General features: G+C 39.1%; 1 protein-coding gene across 3 annotated transcripts; it reads right to left on the bottom strand.

Moving 5' to 3' along the window:
- Window positions 1-4168: 4168 nt before the first annotated feature.
- On the bottom strand, window positions 4169-17922 carry lrrc32 (leucine rich repeat containing 32). Of its 3 annotated transcripts, none has more exons than XM_056397368.1 (3): window positions 16652-17922; window positions 12179-12272; window positions 4169-8811 (listed from the first exon to the last, which is right to left on the bottom strand). In XM_056397368.1, exons 2-3 carry the CDS (start codon window positions 12266-12268, stop codon window positions 6949-6951), a joined length of 1953 nt encoding a protein of 650 aa, XP_056253343.1. In that variant the 5' UTR covers window positions 12269-12272; window positions 16652-17922; the 3' UTR covers window positions 4169-6948. The 3 variants fall into 3 exon arrangements, with proteins under 3 accessions (XP_056253343.1, XP_056253344.1, XP_056253342.1); XM_056397369.1 differs by lacking the exon at window positions 16652-17922 and adding an exon at window positions 14680-14775; XM_056397367.1 differs by lacking the exon at window positions 16652-17922 and adding an exon at window positions 14540-14680.
- Between the last annotated feature and the right edge of the window lie 71 nt (window positions 17923-17993).

Genomic DNA, 17993 nt, shown 5'->3' with positions numbered 1-17993 from the left:
AGTAGTTTTCTGTTGTTGCACTGTTTTATTTAGGTTTAGGCACAAACACATCTCCATTATGTTTGGGGAAAGGTCATGGTAGAAAATAAGGAGCAAACAGCAGTCTCCAGAGTCAATGTCAGATGTTTTGTTGACCACTTAATTCACTGTGACCTCCTCCCTCTGTGGCCTTTTTGCCTCTACAACAACGTCACTATTTCTTCCTTTGCTCCCAACCGACAATCTGCTAGAGATGTTTGTAACTAATGTTATTTGTTGATGTTTATAACATTTGTCGTTCTTGAGTATTTATGATGCTGTCGTTTCTTTCTTGTGAGGACGGTATTGATACGTGGATAATTGCATGGACACAATGGCTGCTTGTCAGGAAGGTTTTTTTTAATCCAATGACCATTCTGCCACGTCTCTGGTGAGGACAGATTTCCATGAACTTTGCAGAGTACATTCACATTCCCTTGAGGATGTAAACTTTCCATTTTAGAGACTCCAGCTTTTCTCTGGGGCTTCATCGGGCCAAAGTCTCAACTTTGCACACAAGATCTCATAATTTAATAGGCGGGTTGCCATGAGATTTGCTCTCCACATTGCATGAGCCTCGAGGGTCAACTTAACTGAAATTCACCAGTGGGAAGTAACCAAGTACATTTACTCGTGTACAGTTCTGAGGTACATGTGTTCCACTACATTTATCTGACAGCTGTTGTTACCAGTTACTTCACAAATTAAGATTTGTGCATATAAAACATATGTAGAGTTTATAAAATATGATGCTTTATCACACAGTAGAGCTGAAATGATTAGTCAATTAATCAATGAGTCGATTGACAGAAAAATAAAAAATATTCCAGCCTCTCAAATTGAGGATTTGCTGCTTTAATAATTATATTATTATGTATTTTTAATCATTTTGAGGAGCTTCTCACTTTGACCTGAAAACATCCTAGACCACTGCTGTAACTGTGAGTAATAATAAATCTCACTAATACATACCAAGCATTTAAGGATCAAAATGTGATCATTCAAATGCTGCTTTTTACTCGGGGACACAGACACACACTTCACTCTCAGCAGTTATGTAACTTGGAAGTACACAGCAGAAGAACTGCACTTGTTAATTAAAGCAGTTTAAGCAGACATAATTTTCACCCACATAAACACAGTCTAGACATTTGATTGTACTTATCTGACGTAGGAATCAGTTTCAGATACTAGATGTAGATGACCTCTGGGATTTCCGTTAACTACAAACTCCACAGAGCGAAGATTAAATAAACAAATTCTCAATTATAAATCCAAAGACTGCAGTTTTTTTGCAAAAAACAGGAGCTGGTTGTCTTTTAATGATTCATTGTCTTCAGATAATGTTTTATGTATTTATTTATATCACCCCAGCCTAAACTACATCCGAACAAAAATAGGCAAAGATATATATTTATAATTCAAGCAAATACGTGCTTAACAGCATGGAGGAGCTTCTTGAAAAGTCAAGTTTGACAGGATCTGCTTAACTTAACCGAACACTTCACTGTGTTTAAAGAGCTTCACAGTGAGCTTCGGGGGCAGGATTTAAATTAAACACAAACACCCAGTGACATGTTAAAAAATAAAGAAGACGACTGTATTGCTTCATTATTGAGACAAAAGCCCATTTCTAAGTGAATATTTTGCCAAGCATCCGTGAGATTCCTTGTTCTGTCTTGACAGTGATAAAGAGGCTTTTTCCCCTTTGATGTCAAACAGGACGTCCCGTCGACAACTTCCTGTACCACCCAGGACAGTCAATTAGCTCCACTGACTGTGAGGGGAGCGGGAGGAGGATGAGGGGATGGAGGGTCTGACTCACTGAGTATAAAAAGCTTTCGTTAAACAGTGAAGATTAAGCTTCTCATGCTGAGCAACATTTTCTCAACCTTAAAGCCTTAATCCAAACGTAAACACGGGGGGGAAAGCAGGCGACCAGCGCTCAGGTCAGAACTATCAAATTAAAAGCCTCAGCGCTGGATGAAAGAGTTTGATCAAATGTAACAACACAATGTGGATTTTAAGGGCTCAGTTCACACAACATTCAACAAATGTGCTGTTTGTGTGTTCAGGTAGTTTCACAGACCCTGCTCAAAGCTAATTTCTAAGCATGAAACAGAAGCCTTTTTGTATTTTAGGTGAACTGTCTCATTCAGTCATCCATGTGATCCCAGACTGACTCCATGATGTTTAAATCAAGACTCTGTGGAGGCCAGACCATCTGCTGCAGGCCTCCTCGTTCTTCTCGTCTCTGAAGATACTTCTTCATGACTCTGGAATGAATTTGGAAAGAGATCAGACGCCTCCCTGATGGATAAACATCGAAAACGTCTAAACTCTTGCACAGTTCTAATGTTACTGTGAATGATCCAGATACGTCTTCCAACACAGCAAAATCCATCTACCTCCAAATCTCACTAATTATCAGACTATTTCTTGGCTGGGCGCAGTGACTCTCTGGAATCTGCTGGTTGCAGAACAGTCGTCACAGAGATGATAAGACTCCAGAGAGCAAAGAAGCATATTTCCTGAATTATACAACCATACACCCAAATTGTCAGCCTGAACTACGCCCATTCTCTCCTCTTCTATAACATGACTGCATAATTTTAACCTGTTTGCATTCGGATGGTCATCGGTCAGTGATAATTATATACATGTAAAACGCAAACAACAGAGTTCAAGTATTATCTAAAATGTTTGCTCTTGTTACCAGCCAGTATGAGTAGCTCTGCCTATGCTGACTAACACATTTACACACATTATGACACAGAAGGGGAAGTTATATGAAGATATAATTATTAATAGCCTGGGAGATTGCCATGTTCACCACCTGTTAAAGTAAAATTTTGTACCATAAACTTTGGCCACAATTACCTCGGGAATTCACCACTTTGTTGACAGTTTGAGAGCAAATTTATAGTGGTAAGATTAGAAATTTCCCACTTCACAGAGGCCACACGAATGCACCGTTACGAAGTGAAAGTACAACAGAGTAGAGCACCATCTGTCACCATCTGTTGACTTGTTGTTATATGAGCATCAGTGTGCTCTGAGTAGTTTAATGACAATCTGACTGAATTTCTGGATAGTGAAGTTCAACAGATAGAAAAAATATACACCTGTGTAGAGTTTTTAGTCTGTAAAATATCTGAAACTTAACAATCTGGGGCCATTTTCTTGATTTCTTAACAAGTATTAAAGCTGAGCACCTGTAGGTAGAAATCTATAAATTACTTTTTCTACTGTTACTTGAATAAAACATCTCAATACGTCTTTCACCACTGTTAAACTGTGAAGCTACAGCCAGCAGCTGGTTAGCTTGGTTCAGGGGTGAGGAATCGGGAATCCCGATCTTTATCAGTTTTGCATGTCCTGAATACGACACTGTAACAGTCAAAATTTGCATTGCTTATCCTTGCATGTGGAACTGAGCTGTGACACTCGGGCTTTTTTCCAAGCACGTGTCGTAGTTAATCAGCCTTCACAAGCAGTAACCGACATTTAATAAATATAAGATACTACAATGTAGTTGTAAGCATTTTTATTTTTAAATATATTTAAGTGTTTTTATTAACACACAGCATTTGTTAGCAATTATAACCGCTTCTATGAAGAAATACTTTATATAATTATCATTATTATCATTAATAGTGTTCCACTTACATCGGCGTGTTCACTAATTGGTGAATTGACAGATTGAATCTGTAATTAATTGTTTTAAGTTGTTTCTTTAAGCAAAAACACTAAATATTAATCAGCTTCTGCTTCTCAAATGTAAAGATGTGTTTTATATCATTACATTATCTTTGGATTTTGTTGTAAATGTTAAAAAAAGTTGTTATATTATTATATTATATATATTGTATAAATGGATTTTGGCTCAGATTTCCTGCAGCTCAGTCGTCAAACCAGCTCAAACAAAGCTAAACAGACAATCAAAGTGTTTGTGCTGGAGGAGGATTTGTCCACAATCTGGCAACCCAGTAGTTGCTCTTACTAATATCTTATAACTGATCTATAAAGCATTAATAATAATTTATTAACCATTGTTGAAGATGGTGCATTATCAGTAAGAGAATAAAATCATATATAAAATAAACATAGAGGCAGACAAAACATTTGTTCAATAATCAAGAGGCAAGAATTAGAAAATGACATTCAATTTAATGTCATGTCTTCAACTTCTTTTCTCAGAAACCTCTTAAATCCTGTGTTAAGTGTTTTCGTGCACTCGACAACAGGTCAACATGTTGGGAAATGCATTAGTTTTCTTTCTCGGTGAGAGTTAGATGAGAAAACCGCTCTAAATATGACGATGATAAAAAATGAGGATTGTTTGAGGATTTTCTTCTGTTTGGACGGAGCCAGGGAAGCTGTTTCCTCTGATTGGGTGATGTCAGTCTTCTCATCTAACTCTTAGCAAGAAAGCACAAAACGTAAAGTAAAATATTACTATAATGTGCGTTTAAACCTTGTGCTGGTGTCACTACAGTGTTCAGAGGTTTACATGTTGTTTGTCACACAAATAATTTCTCACACAATGTTTAAGTGTAGAAAAGTCTTTCATTTGGTACAAAATATCGCTCACAGGACGTGAAAAGTTACAAATCACTTCAATTGACTTGCAGATTAAAAAAAATAATAAAAATAATAATAATAATAGTTTTAGGATCAGGCACGTTAAAATCGTATGAAACTGTGGATCACAGTGTAGCCCACTACAATACAGCGCTGGAGTTCATATTCATCGGTTTATGATAAAACAATACAGTATGTATATATTGTACTTCTATATCGGAGTATCACAGTTATTAATTTCAGTGCTCAGGCCAGCTTTTAACTTCACCCATGAAGGGTATATAAACATGTTCATGTCAAATTCATCAATATTGTGTCGAGGGGGGAGCTGCACAGACCTGGGATCAGTACAGAAAACATAATGTTTAAAATGTCCAGCTTAATCTTTATTATAGTAAAAAAAATAATAAATTATATCAACATATGCTCTGCTTGGACTTCTAGCAGTATTCATTTCTTAGTGTTAAGAACAAGATACAGTCACACAAATAAAGGGAAATATAAAGTGCAAACTACATGAAGGGTAAAGGACGGTTTGTATTGCTTTTAAAAATAGACTTTTTTTGTGAATTCATCTCAGATGACTCTCAGTCTGCTTCTACTTCATCTTCTAATCACACTTCATCATCCAAGAATAAAGAGCATTTTGTTTCATGACCTTTCGTAGTGCTGTGTACTTTAGTTTTAGCTTAAAGGAAAATTCCACTCTCAGATAATCTTACACTGTTTGTTATCTGAACCCCCACCCACCCACCCCTCCTTCAGTCAGTTTTATCTTCATCTGTCTCAGTCACTGATGTATTCTGTTTCTTAAAAGCCCCTCATTCATAGTTCAATAGTTGAACATTTTGGAAAATAAACTTATTTGTACTCCTGCTGAGAATTAGATGAGAAGATCAACACCACACTCATATGCATGGTAAATATGAGATGATTAGCTTAGCTTAGCATAAAGACTTGGCTTGGTCCAAAGTGACAAAATCCTCCCACTGTACCAGAACCTCTGAAGCTCACTAATTAATACATTACATTAATACAATTTCTTAACTAGCCTCTTAATATGAGCAATGGGGTCCTAGGTTTAAGGTGTTGACTGTAAAGTTCAACGTCACATATGAACAAATTATATTTTGCTTGTTTTTTTTTTTTTTGCAGCTTCCTGAAGTTACTGCATGTGGCCAACAAACAGTCAGACACATGACCCCCCCCTCCTCCTCCCCCGTAAAACCACAACTTGTTTTTACTTTGGTTTTGTTGTACGAGTTACATGATATGTCATGTGTTTGACTGTTTGACTGAGGTGGTGGAAGAAGGATTTTGTTCCCTTTGGACAGAGCCAGGTTTTCTGTGTCCCCATGTTTACGGTCTTTGTGCTAAGCTAAGCTAACTGGCTGCTGGCTGTAGCTTCATATTTACATTACAGACATGGGATACCAATCTTCATCTGATCTTCTCATCAAACTTTCAACAAATGAGAGGATGTCCCAAAAAGTCAAACTATAACTTCAACAAAACCGATTGCCCTCCAGGGACAAATAAAGTTGAAAGTAAGTGAGTAACATTTCATTAAGGCTGAATGGTCAACAGTGATGAGGTTTTTTACTGCAGCTTTTCCCCTTATATTCAATAAATTCATATGCAGCATGCAGCTTGATATTAAAACCAAGCATGAAACACTGTCATAATGGTGTGTTCAGACAGAAAGCAAAACTAATTTTCGCCTCGCTTCATTTGCAGGACTTTGATTACTGGACCCACTGTGACCACAGTATTTAGATAACTCCCGTTATTTCCCTCCAGTTGCTCTCCTTTTTCTTCTGGTCTTTGTACATTGGTAACGTAGACTCATATTTGCAATAACCCCTCTTAAATTTGGCTTTCATGTTCTGTCTGAACACACCATAAGAATCCAAAGCTGCAGTTTCTCAAACAGTCACAAGATGCTGCAAGAAACTCTGACATTTAGAAGTCCATCCAAAAAGTCCAAACTTCTCTTTAGAAAACAAGGTGATTATATTTTCCAGAAGTTCTGGTTTCAATAGTCTGTCCATTTCACTTCTTCTTCAGAGCCATTGCTTTGAGTAGGATATTAAGGCACGTGTTTGTTTGATTGACAGGTGTCTCAGCCCATCAGTGAACCACCAACTCAGCTTCTTCCACGTTGCCGAAATCTGGATGTGTTCACTCTAGTAAAAAAAAAAGATGGTAAACCCAAATCAAGGCTTCAAATTGTCCTTCGGATGAAACCACAGACACTATATTCGTGTATCTGGTTAAAAACCACCAACCCTCTCATGTTCCATATATAAATTCTTCATGGTCCTGTTTGTGCACCGTTCATTCATGTTACGCCCTAAAACTTCTGATGCGCTTTCGTTTCCTCAAGAGACAATATTTAAACAGCAGCCCGAACATGATCATCACAGCTACCAATACCAGTATAATGGAAATATACATCGGGGTTCCCGATCCTTGACACATTCCCTCGGTCAGCTTCTCGATGTTGACTGGCTGTGAAAAGTCCTCGTGAACGCAGGTCACGGTCTCGATGTCGGGAACGACCACGGCTGAGCGCTGCACCACATGGAGGAAGCCGAGGTTGCTGCAGCAGTTCAGAGGGTTGGAGCCCATGTAGAGGGTTTTTAGTGAGCGCTCCAGAGCGAGCATGGTGCTGTACTCCACGGTGACCAGGTTGTTGTTCTGCAGGTTTAAGGACTCAATGGAGGACTCTTTGTCCCACATAGGTAGAGAGGTCAACTGGTTGGTGGACAGGTCAACATTTTTGAGACTCTTCAGCAAGGACAGATCTGTGTTTAGCCTGGAAATGTTGTTTTCCCTCAGCAGGAGGTGAACCAGGGAGTGCTCGAGACCGGAGAGGGAGTCTTTGTCCATGTCCAAGCCTGGGTTCAGGGACAAGTCCAGCAACTTCAGAGAGGTGTTGGCAAATGCGTTCGCAGGCAGAGTCTGAAGATTGTTTTCAGACAGGTACAGGAAGCGCAAGCTATGAACAGAAGAAAAGGACACACAACCGGGAGGATGCTGGTGGTTTTGGTCTGTCAGCGCTGCTTCTTGCTGCTTCTGCTCCGAGGCGCAGATTTTCAGGTTGTTCTGCTGGAGCTGCAGGTATCTGATACTTGGAAGTCTTTGAAATACTTGATGGTCCAAGGTGGTGAGGTCGTTTCCCTGTAAGAAGAGCTTTTCCAGCGACTGCAGAATGTTTTCAGTAAATGTGAGACTCTGCAGTGAGTTATAGCTGAGATTGATAATCTTCACTTTCGGTAGAAGACCTTCGTTAGTGATAGAAAACGAGCCAATACAGTTGTTACTCACATTCAGGACCTCGAGTGATCCCATGAAGCAGAAAAAGGACTCTGGTATGCTTTTGAGTTGGTTGTAACTCATGTCCAGGTATCTAAGGTGATTTAAAAATGTCCTTCTCTCAGAACTTGCTGAGACGTTGATGCTCCGAAGGTGGTTTCGTGAAACATCCAGATACTCAAGCACGTTCTGTCTGGGCAGAAATGGAAAGTAAGGCATTTTGTTTTCACTCAGATCGAGAGAGAGAAGCTGATACGACTGAGCTGAGCCCACGCTTTGGAAAAGCTCCATGCTGTTCTTGCTGAGATTGAGCACTTTTAAATTATAGAGGTTGAAGTCTGTGATGCACGTGATTGAATTCTTGGACAGATCGAGTTCGGTCAGATTATGCAAGGAGTCAAAAGCGCCATCTTCAATCTCCAAGATGACGTTATTGTGGAGGCTGATTTTTTTCAAGGACCAGGTTCCACTGAAAGTATCTTGTGCTATTTTAGTGATGCTATTGCTGCTCAGAGAAAGGTTCGCCAGTGACGGAGAATCAGCCAGGAAATAGTCCGACATCCCTGTGTACAGCCCATTGCTTGAAAGATCAAGTGACTCTACAGCTGTAAGAGGCCCGATGTTGATTTTGGAAAGAGCGAAAACATTCAATTGATTCCTGGACAGATCGAGAACTCTTAGATCAGTCATGTTTTTGAAGAGCCCCGGCTGGATGAAGTGGATCTTGTTAGAGTGAAGATTCAGATGATGGAAGCCGGTGTGGTACGCTAGAGTTTCCTGGGTGAGGTTATGCACCTGGTTACGAGAAAGGTCCAGCATTTGGACGCCATGGGGAAGGTTGGGCGGTGCACTTCTGAGGCTGAGATCGCTGCAAAACGCATCCATCTGGACCTACGAACAAAGACAAACACACAAGTCTGATTATGTCGGCACTCTGCCAGGATCGCCTGACCATGACACAACAGAGACCAAATGTTTAATTTGGGTTGATTTATGAGTCAGTGTATCTACGGTATGTTCTTGGCAACAAGACACTGTTCTGAGGTTTATGATGGTGAGTTGTTTTAATGACGAAAAAACCTTTTACTATGGGTTTTTGTCTTTGAATTAAACTGAAAAGTTAACTGCTTTTCAATGAAAAATTACATGACTCTCATTCTCCTCGAGCGCTTCGACCCAGGTGAAACTTTTAAAAGAAAGATTTTTCAGTTTGAAGAAAACACACCTCACACGTTTATCACCAGTCCACAGTTTTCATCATCTTCTCCCCCTTTTCCCCCTAATAGATTCAAATATTTAAGGTATTAAGTGTAGTTTATAATTGAAACCACATGGCCACGAGACCCCCCCCCCCTCCCTCCTGTCCAAAAACAGCTCATAAAACTGTCTCTGTTCTCTGTTTTCTCTCCCAGGCTTGTGTACATTTGGCTTCTTGGCGTATTTGCTGAAAGCGGCATTCCTTGTTGCTTACAAGCCGGTTGTAAACAAACACATTGATTTATTCAAGAACTACTGCAGGGCAAAAACATCTCGAATCTGTTGCCAGGCACCGAGGAGCAGATCAGGCATATTGTAAAGAAGAATCATCAGCGGAGGGATGATCTTTCCTCTGTGACTTCTGCAGGTAACACAGGTGTTACCAGTGATATCTCCACGGCCCCGTGTGGACCGTCTGCATCTGCTTGCATTCCTGAGACCTTTGGTAATCTCAACCTAAATCTCAGTGTGCACAACATGTGATTCATACGTGAAGTGGTTCACGGCACATTTAGTTATAGTGATACTGAAACAAACGGCTACTAGTGCAGTAAGTGGAAACAAACAGGAAAACCCTCATTTGAAAGTTACAGGATGTTTTTTGTTTTTTTTAACAACGCTCTCGTGGCCGTATGTGCATTTTAAAGAGTTACTGGTCATTCCTCCTCTCCATACTGGATCTCCAGGATTAATGATGGTGGACAAATCCATATCGAAATCATGTCAAAATATATTCCTAAATTCAACAGAAGGTGATACGACGCCTTGTTAGACACATCAAGTGCGCATCCTCCAAAGTTTAAGTTTAAGATTTTAGTACAACACTTTGTATGATTATGATTTGCATGGACATTCATAGTGGATATAATGGACAGTGATGGATATAACATGTTTGAGGGGACTTATTCTGTTTCTCTCACTCATGTTCATTCATAGCTGCAGCATCATTTCATTAAACTGTGTTTTAATGTGGCGATTTCAGTCTTTGTTGCTTGACGTCTTCCCTATTTGATACGTTTGATCGTAAATGTTTTTTATGTAGTAAAACTTTAATAAAATGTGCAGTAAAAATAAAGGGAAAGAAATCCTTCCCCTGCCTTTGCTGCAGCACTCACTTCAGGAGCCAGTGGCTTCAGGGTTTAAGGCGGCAACCATGAACTGGATCATCTGTGGTTCAAGTGCAGCTGGAGATCTTTGTTTTTTGTTTGTTTCTCCTTTTTATTATTATTATCATTATCTCTGGCTATTTTATATCTTTTTTAGGTAGTGAAAGCACAGAAATGACAGATATATATGGGGAATAACATGCAACAAAGGTCAACAGGCTGCACATCCTTTACTATTGTAGTGTCAAACCCCATCTGTGTCCTCTCATTTCCTGTCCTGTCTCTCCTTTCAGTTTTCTCTTACTTTGTATATTTTGACCATTTTCCAAATTCCTTGTATTTGAGTTTGTAATAAACCTGTTTCTGAGGCAACAACAAAAAAAAAAAAGACAATATCCTTGGAAGATACACACTTGATTTGGACTCTCCCACACCCTGTACGTTGGAATCACAGGAGGAAGGGATGAGTTCAGATACTCTAAGGAAAGGAGGAACGATCACAGCAACCCATAACTCTTCCAGTGTACTGTATGCTCACCTCCCCCAAGGCCAGTGTCAAACAACATACACCAGACTCCAGAGATAAAAAAAAAAAAAAAAAAGATTCAAATTCATAGTAAATCTAAAGGCTTGTCAAGTTTGGTACAAACTGTTTCAGAACTCTTTGCGTAATCCCACAAATAAATAATAAATAACAAACGAACCGACACACGTGAAAACAGAACTTCCTTTGTGGAAGAAACAAATACAGCTATCCTAAAATGTATAATCCTTTAAATGAATAAGTGCACAGTTCTTGAGTTGCATGTCTTTTGTGATGCGTTAAATACATATATACACACAAATACATTACGGACAGGATACACACGCCTCCTCCCACACAGAGCGGATTCCAACAGCGAAACTCTCATTGATGGTTGGATATTTATAGCACATGCAACCACCACATCAAAGAAAAGTGACGCACCTTTAGTTTCAGTATCAGGCTATTTTTAGAAAGATGACTTGAAACAGAGTGAGAGGCTGTTTCATATCCAGGCTCGTGTTTTCATAATCATGCTCCGTGCGTCAGTCATGTTGGATTCTCTGGCTGGATTCAGAAGTGTGTGATATACACAGATACCACAGCTGAGTCTGTGGACACCCGTAGTGACACCTAACATCACTTAATTGTTTTTTAAAACATTTTTATCTCACCAACTGCTCCAGCTCGGTCGTGATTCAACCTACAGCCAAAAGCTCTTTTTACATATTGGCTGGTGTTTCGTGGGAAAAAGAAAAACTCCTCCAGCACAGAGGAATTGATGGACGTCACGTCTCCAGTTTGTTACATAACTAAACAAGAACCACTGCAGACAGTTCGCGTGGATAAGCTAAATCTGAATCATGATTCACCACAAACTCCAAGGAAAAGATGTCACAGTGCTATACACAGTTACGCACTTGACTGACAAGTGACTCTGCAGTTTAGTGTGTCGCAAAAAACACTCAGAGTCAGTGTGTCTTTCCACTGAAGCCAAAAGTTTTGTTAAGTTTTGTTGGCAGCACGGTACAAGGGCTAAAACTGATAAACCAGATCCGCTCAAATAAACCATCTGCCTAAAGTTAATCGGAAAATACCTCAAGCACCTGATGGATTAGGGTGTCTCATCTCGGTTACCGTGGGCAACCCATAATAAAACAAACGGACATCAGGTGCAAAAAACCCACACGGACTGTATTTATTTAAGTGGAAATGTGAGGAATGTTTGGAGAAGAAGCCACAAATAAAACCTGAATTTAGATACCAAAGTGTCACTGTTGAACCACTGCTGTGTGTGTGTGTGTGTGTGTGTGTGTGCGTGCGTGTGTGTGTGTGTGTGTGTGTGTGTCTCTGTTTACCAGGCTTTACTTACAACTTGGCATGAAGTGAGGTGTCGGGGAGGACTTGCGGATGCCACCACGCAGCTGACCAACAGCGGGAAGAGCAGCTGGAAGGCGGCCATGGTGCTGCAGCACAGAGAGCGAGAGAGAGAGAGAGAGAGAGAGAGAGAGAGAGAGGGAGTCCAGATCACACGAGTTAGAAACACATGAATGCAGGAAACATGCTGTGAGGTGATACGACTCGAAAAGGGAAGGAAGAGGGAAGTAGCCCTACCTACTATGTGACATGCTGACCTATGACAGCACTATTTATGCCCTGTGATGGAGTGCAAAAAGGGGCTTTTTGTTATTTGTATGCAGATAAAATATACAGCTGCAGAACTAGCGGGGCTGAGAGGGGATGACTAAGCAAACAAAGCTGAAGCGTTTCCATTGGTTCTGGGTAAATGCAATCGATTCACTGCTGTAGGTTATTGTTTGGAAACAGAAAAAGAAGAGAGACTGTTTCGTGAGTCATCATTTATGAGACTCAAGGTTTGTGCCTGTTATTTTGTGGAAACTTAAACTAAAATATTTCCTGACAGGCTCCCCTCAACAGAACAAAACAACATGCAGATCTTGCATGGCAGACAATGTGGGAGTAATTAGTATCACTGTAATGGTAAACACCCATGGGGATGATAAGCACGTGGAAATCTAGGTGAAACAAAAATGGCACCACAAAAAAAGATAGTGAAGCAGATAGTGAAGAGAAAAACAAAAAACGATCTGGTTTTTAAGTTAGAAATGCAACAAGTTGTCGCCCCTAAATACTCACCTGCTGTTCAGTTCAGTGTTAAACGTGACAAAGGTTGAGTCCAGCTCATGTGAAATGTTCACTAGACACATTTTCTCTCAGATTCAAGAGCAAACTCACTAAAGACATTAATCACTGCGCCCTTGTGATGTCTGTGAGTGAATGCCAACTCAAAGCAGCTGCATAAAACACACAAACATCATGTGTTTAGAGCTTCTGAAAAGTATTTGGGTTTGTTGGCAATCAACAAATAAAAGTTTTAAAAAAGAAAGTGTTAAAATAAAACATTTTGCTCAATAAGCCACTTCTTTGGGTGATCAGAGATACTGCCTGGCTTCTTTGTACTGATGGCCAAAGGCAAATACCGGAGGTTTATCACACAAGTTACTTGCAGAACTCTTTTAAACATTTACAATCTGATAAAACACTGTGGTTTTTCATCAGCAGCCAGAAAGCTCAACACTCTTTCTGTCTGTCTGGAGCAGGAAAATGATCCGTCAACTGAGGTACTTTACTTCAGTATTTCCAATTAAATTCAGGTTTTGCAATGGCTACTTTTCACATTGTGACTTTGCATTAAAAAGGTGATAAACTTATAAAAATATAAACAAAAAATAGAACAGTTTCAGAATTGAAAGTTTAATTGAGTTGTTTTTGCTCTAAATTTCTCACGTGGTTTTATTTAAATAAATGTTTGAGCCCCTAAATATGTAAAATTATCCAATATTTCAAAATAAAGTAAAGGTTAGGGATTTTTCTTTTAATAATTCGAATGAGTTTTTTCTTCTTTCTTCGACCCCTCGCTTGGGAAGCGCTGGACTAAACAACTGAAATGTACATTAAGTATTAAAACTAGCTCCGTCTTGAGCAGCTACAACAGGAAAATGCTACTGAAGCATTGAAGCATCAGTATTAACAATCTTATAATGTCATATATAATAATGTACCAGTCAGAGAGCACACATTTACTTTAAGTACATTTCACTGATAACGCCTGTATTGGTTTTTTTAACTGCTCTGTACAGATTGGAAGCAGGAGAACCAGAGACACTTTATTTTGGCGGTTTCATGCTCTACAGACTTGTTTTTAAAGATTGTACTTAACAAAATAAAATAATTTTAACATGTAGTCAAAAATCCTGTTTACACATGACATCATTTCACTCTGAGCACACAAAATATATATTTTTTACCTCTAAACTGCAGATTTTCTATTATATATGTATTTTTTCAAAATCCTCTTCAGACACGTGTTTACAACCATAAGCAGAAGTATTGAGATTATTTACTAAAGTAAAAGTAGCAATAACAAAATGTAAACATCCAGAGATATCACTTACTTCATATGTTTTATATGTAAATTCCCTGCAAAGTTGTAATAAGAACACTTTTGTACTTTTACTTTTACTTTACTTTGTATATTGTTGTTTTGGAACTTCAATAAAGGATCTAAGTAGTTGTTCCACCTCTGCCGTCTGTAACCATGTACACACAGCAGCATCTGCTCGCTCCAGTCCAGAGCTCCCACAGACCAAAACCCCACAGCAACAACAACAAGCAACACATTTGAAAACTTATTGTAAAGCTGAACATTTACCTCACTTTCAGCTGATGACTAATGTGGCAGTATCTCCTGATCATCCTGATTTCACATCCTCAGCACGCACACACACACACACACGTACGCACGCACGCACACACACACACACTCACACACACAAACATACACACACTCACAGATAAGTAGATAGTAACCAAACGAGGCACCGCAAGGCCAGAGGCTCCCCTCAGCTGACTCTCCCCTCCACATCGCACAGCTCCGGCTGCCGTCCAGCCATCACATCCTGTGAGAATATCCTGCATCGCTCGGCCCTCTTCCCCCCTCCCCCCTCCCACTGCTCTCAGGGAAATGCCTTATAAGGGGATTGGGAAGTCCAGTCGCCCCCTCCAACTCCCACGCACACCCTCCCCCACACACCACCCCCAAACTCCAACCCCCCCCCCCCCTTTAATCCTAAAGTTGGATGATTTCTTTAGAAATAGTTTAAATTTTCTCACAGGCCAATCTCCATTAGGAATGTGGGTTATTTTAATATATTTGATCTCAGGTCTCCATGTTTGTATTATCTCTGAATCTGGGAGTTTTTGGGTTTTTTTTTTTTTTTTTTTATAAACAACCTTTTATGGATAAATTTTTTGAAAAGAGACAATGTTTTCATTCTCCACATCTCCACCCAGACAGAACAAAAAAAAAAAAATGTCAGCAGCAGTTATTGATGGATTTGGAAAGAAGTAGTCCACCCATCGGAGACATGTGGGCGTGTTGAAAATTCACACATCCTTTTCAAGACTGTGGGAGTGCAGTTGGTTTGTCATGTGGCTTCTTCTCTGGTTTGCTATACTGTAAACAAACATCACTGTAACTTCAGTGACTAAGGCCAGTTAACACACACAGGCAATTAGTTTTAAATCACTGTACAAGTGTATGAATGTCTCTCCTGGCTGGGAGAGTGAATGAGTAAAACTCTGACTGCTTCAGTGGAGCTGTTCGACTTTCCTGTGTGGATCTGAAGCTGGAGGCCACGAACACAACACTTCACCTTTTATTTCAGTAACATCATGATCTACAGACTTTTTATGGACTTTCTGTTTAGTCAAATGTCTTTAATAAGAAGTCTAAATGGATTTTCTCTCCTGTTCAATTATATTGGCAGGTTCACAATAATGAACACGTGTTTGCAGCCAGTAGTGGAAGAAGTCCTTTACTTAAATCTAATTAACCTAACTTTTAATTAACAAAATGCTCTTCTACAAGCTGCTGAAAGTCTGCTTTTAAATTTTTACCAGTAAGTAAAAGAACAAAAGTAATCAAAGTACCAACAGTATTCGTTATGCAGGATGAACTGTGTCAGGGTGCTTTATTATATTATACTATTAAATTATTACGAATGTATCAGCAGTAATTTTTGTGTTGTAGTGTAATTTTAACTTCTCTACATGTTATCTGGGTATTTAATCTATAAATAAATCATATTTTATAAGCGTATTTAAATGTAAAATCAGCTGTAAATGTAGGTACAATGTAGTGGAGTAAAAATCTGTCATTGAATTGTAGTGAAGAAGGAATTAAAGTAAAAGTACAAACTGTAGGTACAGTACGTGAGTATATATACTACGTTACCCTTCAGAACTGTTTGCAGGTACAAAAAATACTCCACCCACTCATTTTAAACTTCAACAACATCCCACTGAAGCTCAAAATGTTCTCCATCTCTGTTTGATATGGATGAAAGCTCTGGTAAAAGCTAGTAAGAGGACTTTGAGTTGGGACAGTCAAAAATGAAATCTGACATATAAATCTTTTAAAGCGTTGTGGATCCAAATCAGAATAATTACTGAACTTTCCAGTCAACAGATCCATCTCCATGACAACTGGGCAAATTTCCACATTTTTTAAACGTTGTTGCCAAGAGTGAATTCGATCCTTTACTTTATGCAGTTGTTTGTTTTAATCCGTAATAATTCCTAATATGTCCTAATGTAGATGTTTATTTTTTTTTCAAATAAAATATTAATTCAGAAGAGTAACTGTCAAATACACGTGGTGCAGGAAGAAGTACGAGTATCTAAGTGAGTTACTTTAGAAACAGGTGAGAAAGAAAAAGGAATATTGTAAATAATGAAGAAGGTGAATAAAGAGCAGCCTCACCTGGTCTCTTGTCTCCAGTGTCTCGTACATTCGTAGCAGGTTTGGTTTCACATTCACCATCGTTTCATCCTTCATTATGTTTATCAGTGGTGTCATGTTCAGCTCTCCCTCTCTCCCTCTCTCTCTCTCTCTCTCACACACACACACACACGCACACACACACTTACCTCACCGCTTCATATTACAAACAAAGCACACCACATGATGTTCTCCTGGGGGATTGCCCCCTTTTGTTTACCGGGATTCCCAGACTCTGTTTCCCTTTCCATGCAGCTCAACATCAGCTCTGAGAGCGTGCAGTGTTGTTTTCTTTCTTTTTTTTTTTTTTTTTCATGGTTTGTTTCCAGAGTTTTGTTTCCTGGAGGGAAACAGTGAGATCAGTGAGATGTTATTCCAACACATTCAGTAATCAGTAATTGAACCAGGGAGCCGAGGAGGAGGGATGATGATACACATCTCAACCTAAGACCCACTCTGCCTCCTGCTGCTCACACACAGACGATGCAGCATTTCTGTTTTTTACCAGCAGCTGACCGTTGCCAGTAATTTACCTCGCGGCCTGTTTATACGTGTTATTATGCAGCGGTGGACAATAAACAATAAACAATAAACAATAACCATTTATTGAAGCTCTGCCCTTAAGGATTAATCTGAGGTGTTGTTTTCATGTTACTTTATACTTCTACTTCACTACTTTCAAGAGGGAATATATCGTATCATATTTAGTATTTTTACATGTTTAAAGTTTTGCAAAAACAAAACATATAAAGAGTTTATAAAACATGATGCTTTGTAATAAATTCATCTTCCCAACAGGATAAAGAAGTAGAGCTGAAACAATGAGCCGGGAGCCGCTGGAACACACCAGATAACTGTGTTAAAACTCGCTCCACCAAACACTGATGCATCAATATTAACAATCTAATGATGTCATGTATATTATCAACCACAGGGGCCATTTTTCTGATACTTTAAGTACATTTTGCTGATAATACCTGTGTACTTTTACTTTTCCCTTCAGTCCAGCTGCTGAGTCGACGACTTGGATTTGAAGCTAAGTTACAGACTTGTTTTTAAAGATTCAACTTCACATTAAGTACATTTTTCTAATAAATACTTTATGTCATTTTATTTTTGAATACAGGACTTTTACTTTTAATTGAGTATTTTAATATTGTAGCATTTGTAGCACTTTTTCCACCACTGCATTTTGGTTTTTTTTTTTCTTTCCAATTTCCAGAATAAACTTTTATCTGTGTTTTTTAGACTATTTGTTAATGTGATGCATTAAAGGAGACAAAGGAAGATTATAATACTCAGCGAAATGCAACATGACTGAAAA

The sequence above is a fragment of the Seriola aureovittata genome, chromosome 15, assembly GCF_021018895.1.
Source record: "Seriola aureovittata isolate HTS-2021-v1 ecotype China chromosome 15, ASM2101889v1, whole genome shotgun sequence".
In the NCBI taxonomy this organism is placed as follows: Eukaryota; Metazoa; Chordata; class Actinopteri; order Carangiformes; family Carangidae; genus Seriola; species Seriola aureovittata.
This window is presented reverse-complemented; position numbering and strand designations above follow the sequence as displayed.

Coding starts and splice junctions, on each gene's coding strand:
- lrrc32 (XM_056397367.1), bottom strand. CDS start 14,583: ATGATCAGGAGATACTGCCACATTAGTCATCAGCTGAAAGTGAG. Junction 12,273..14,539: donor AGTCATCAGCTGAAAGTGAG/GTAAATGTTCAG, acceptor TCTGTGCTGCAG/CACCATGGCCGCCTTCCAGC. Junction 8,812..12,178: donor ACCTCACTTCATGCCAAGTT/GTAAGTAAAGCC, acceptor CTTTGTTCGTAG/GTCCAGATGGATGCGTTTTG.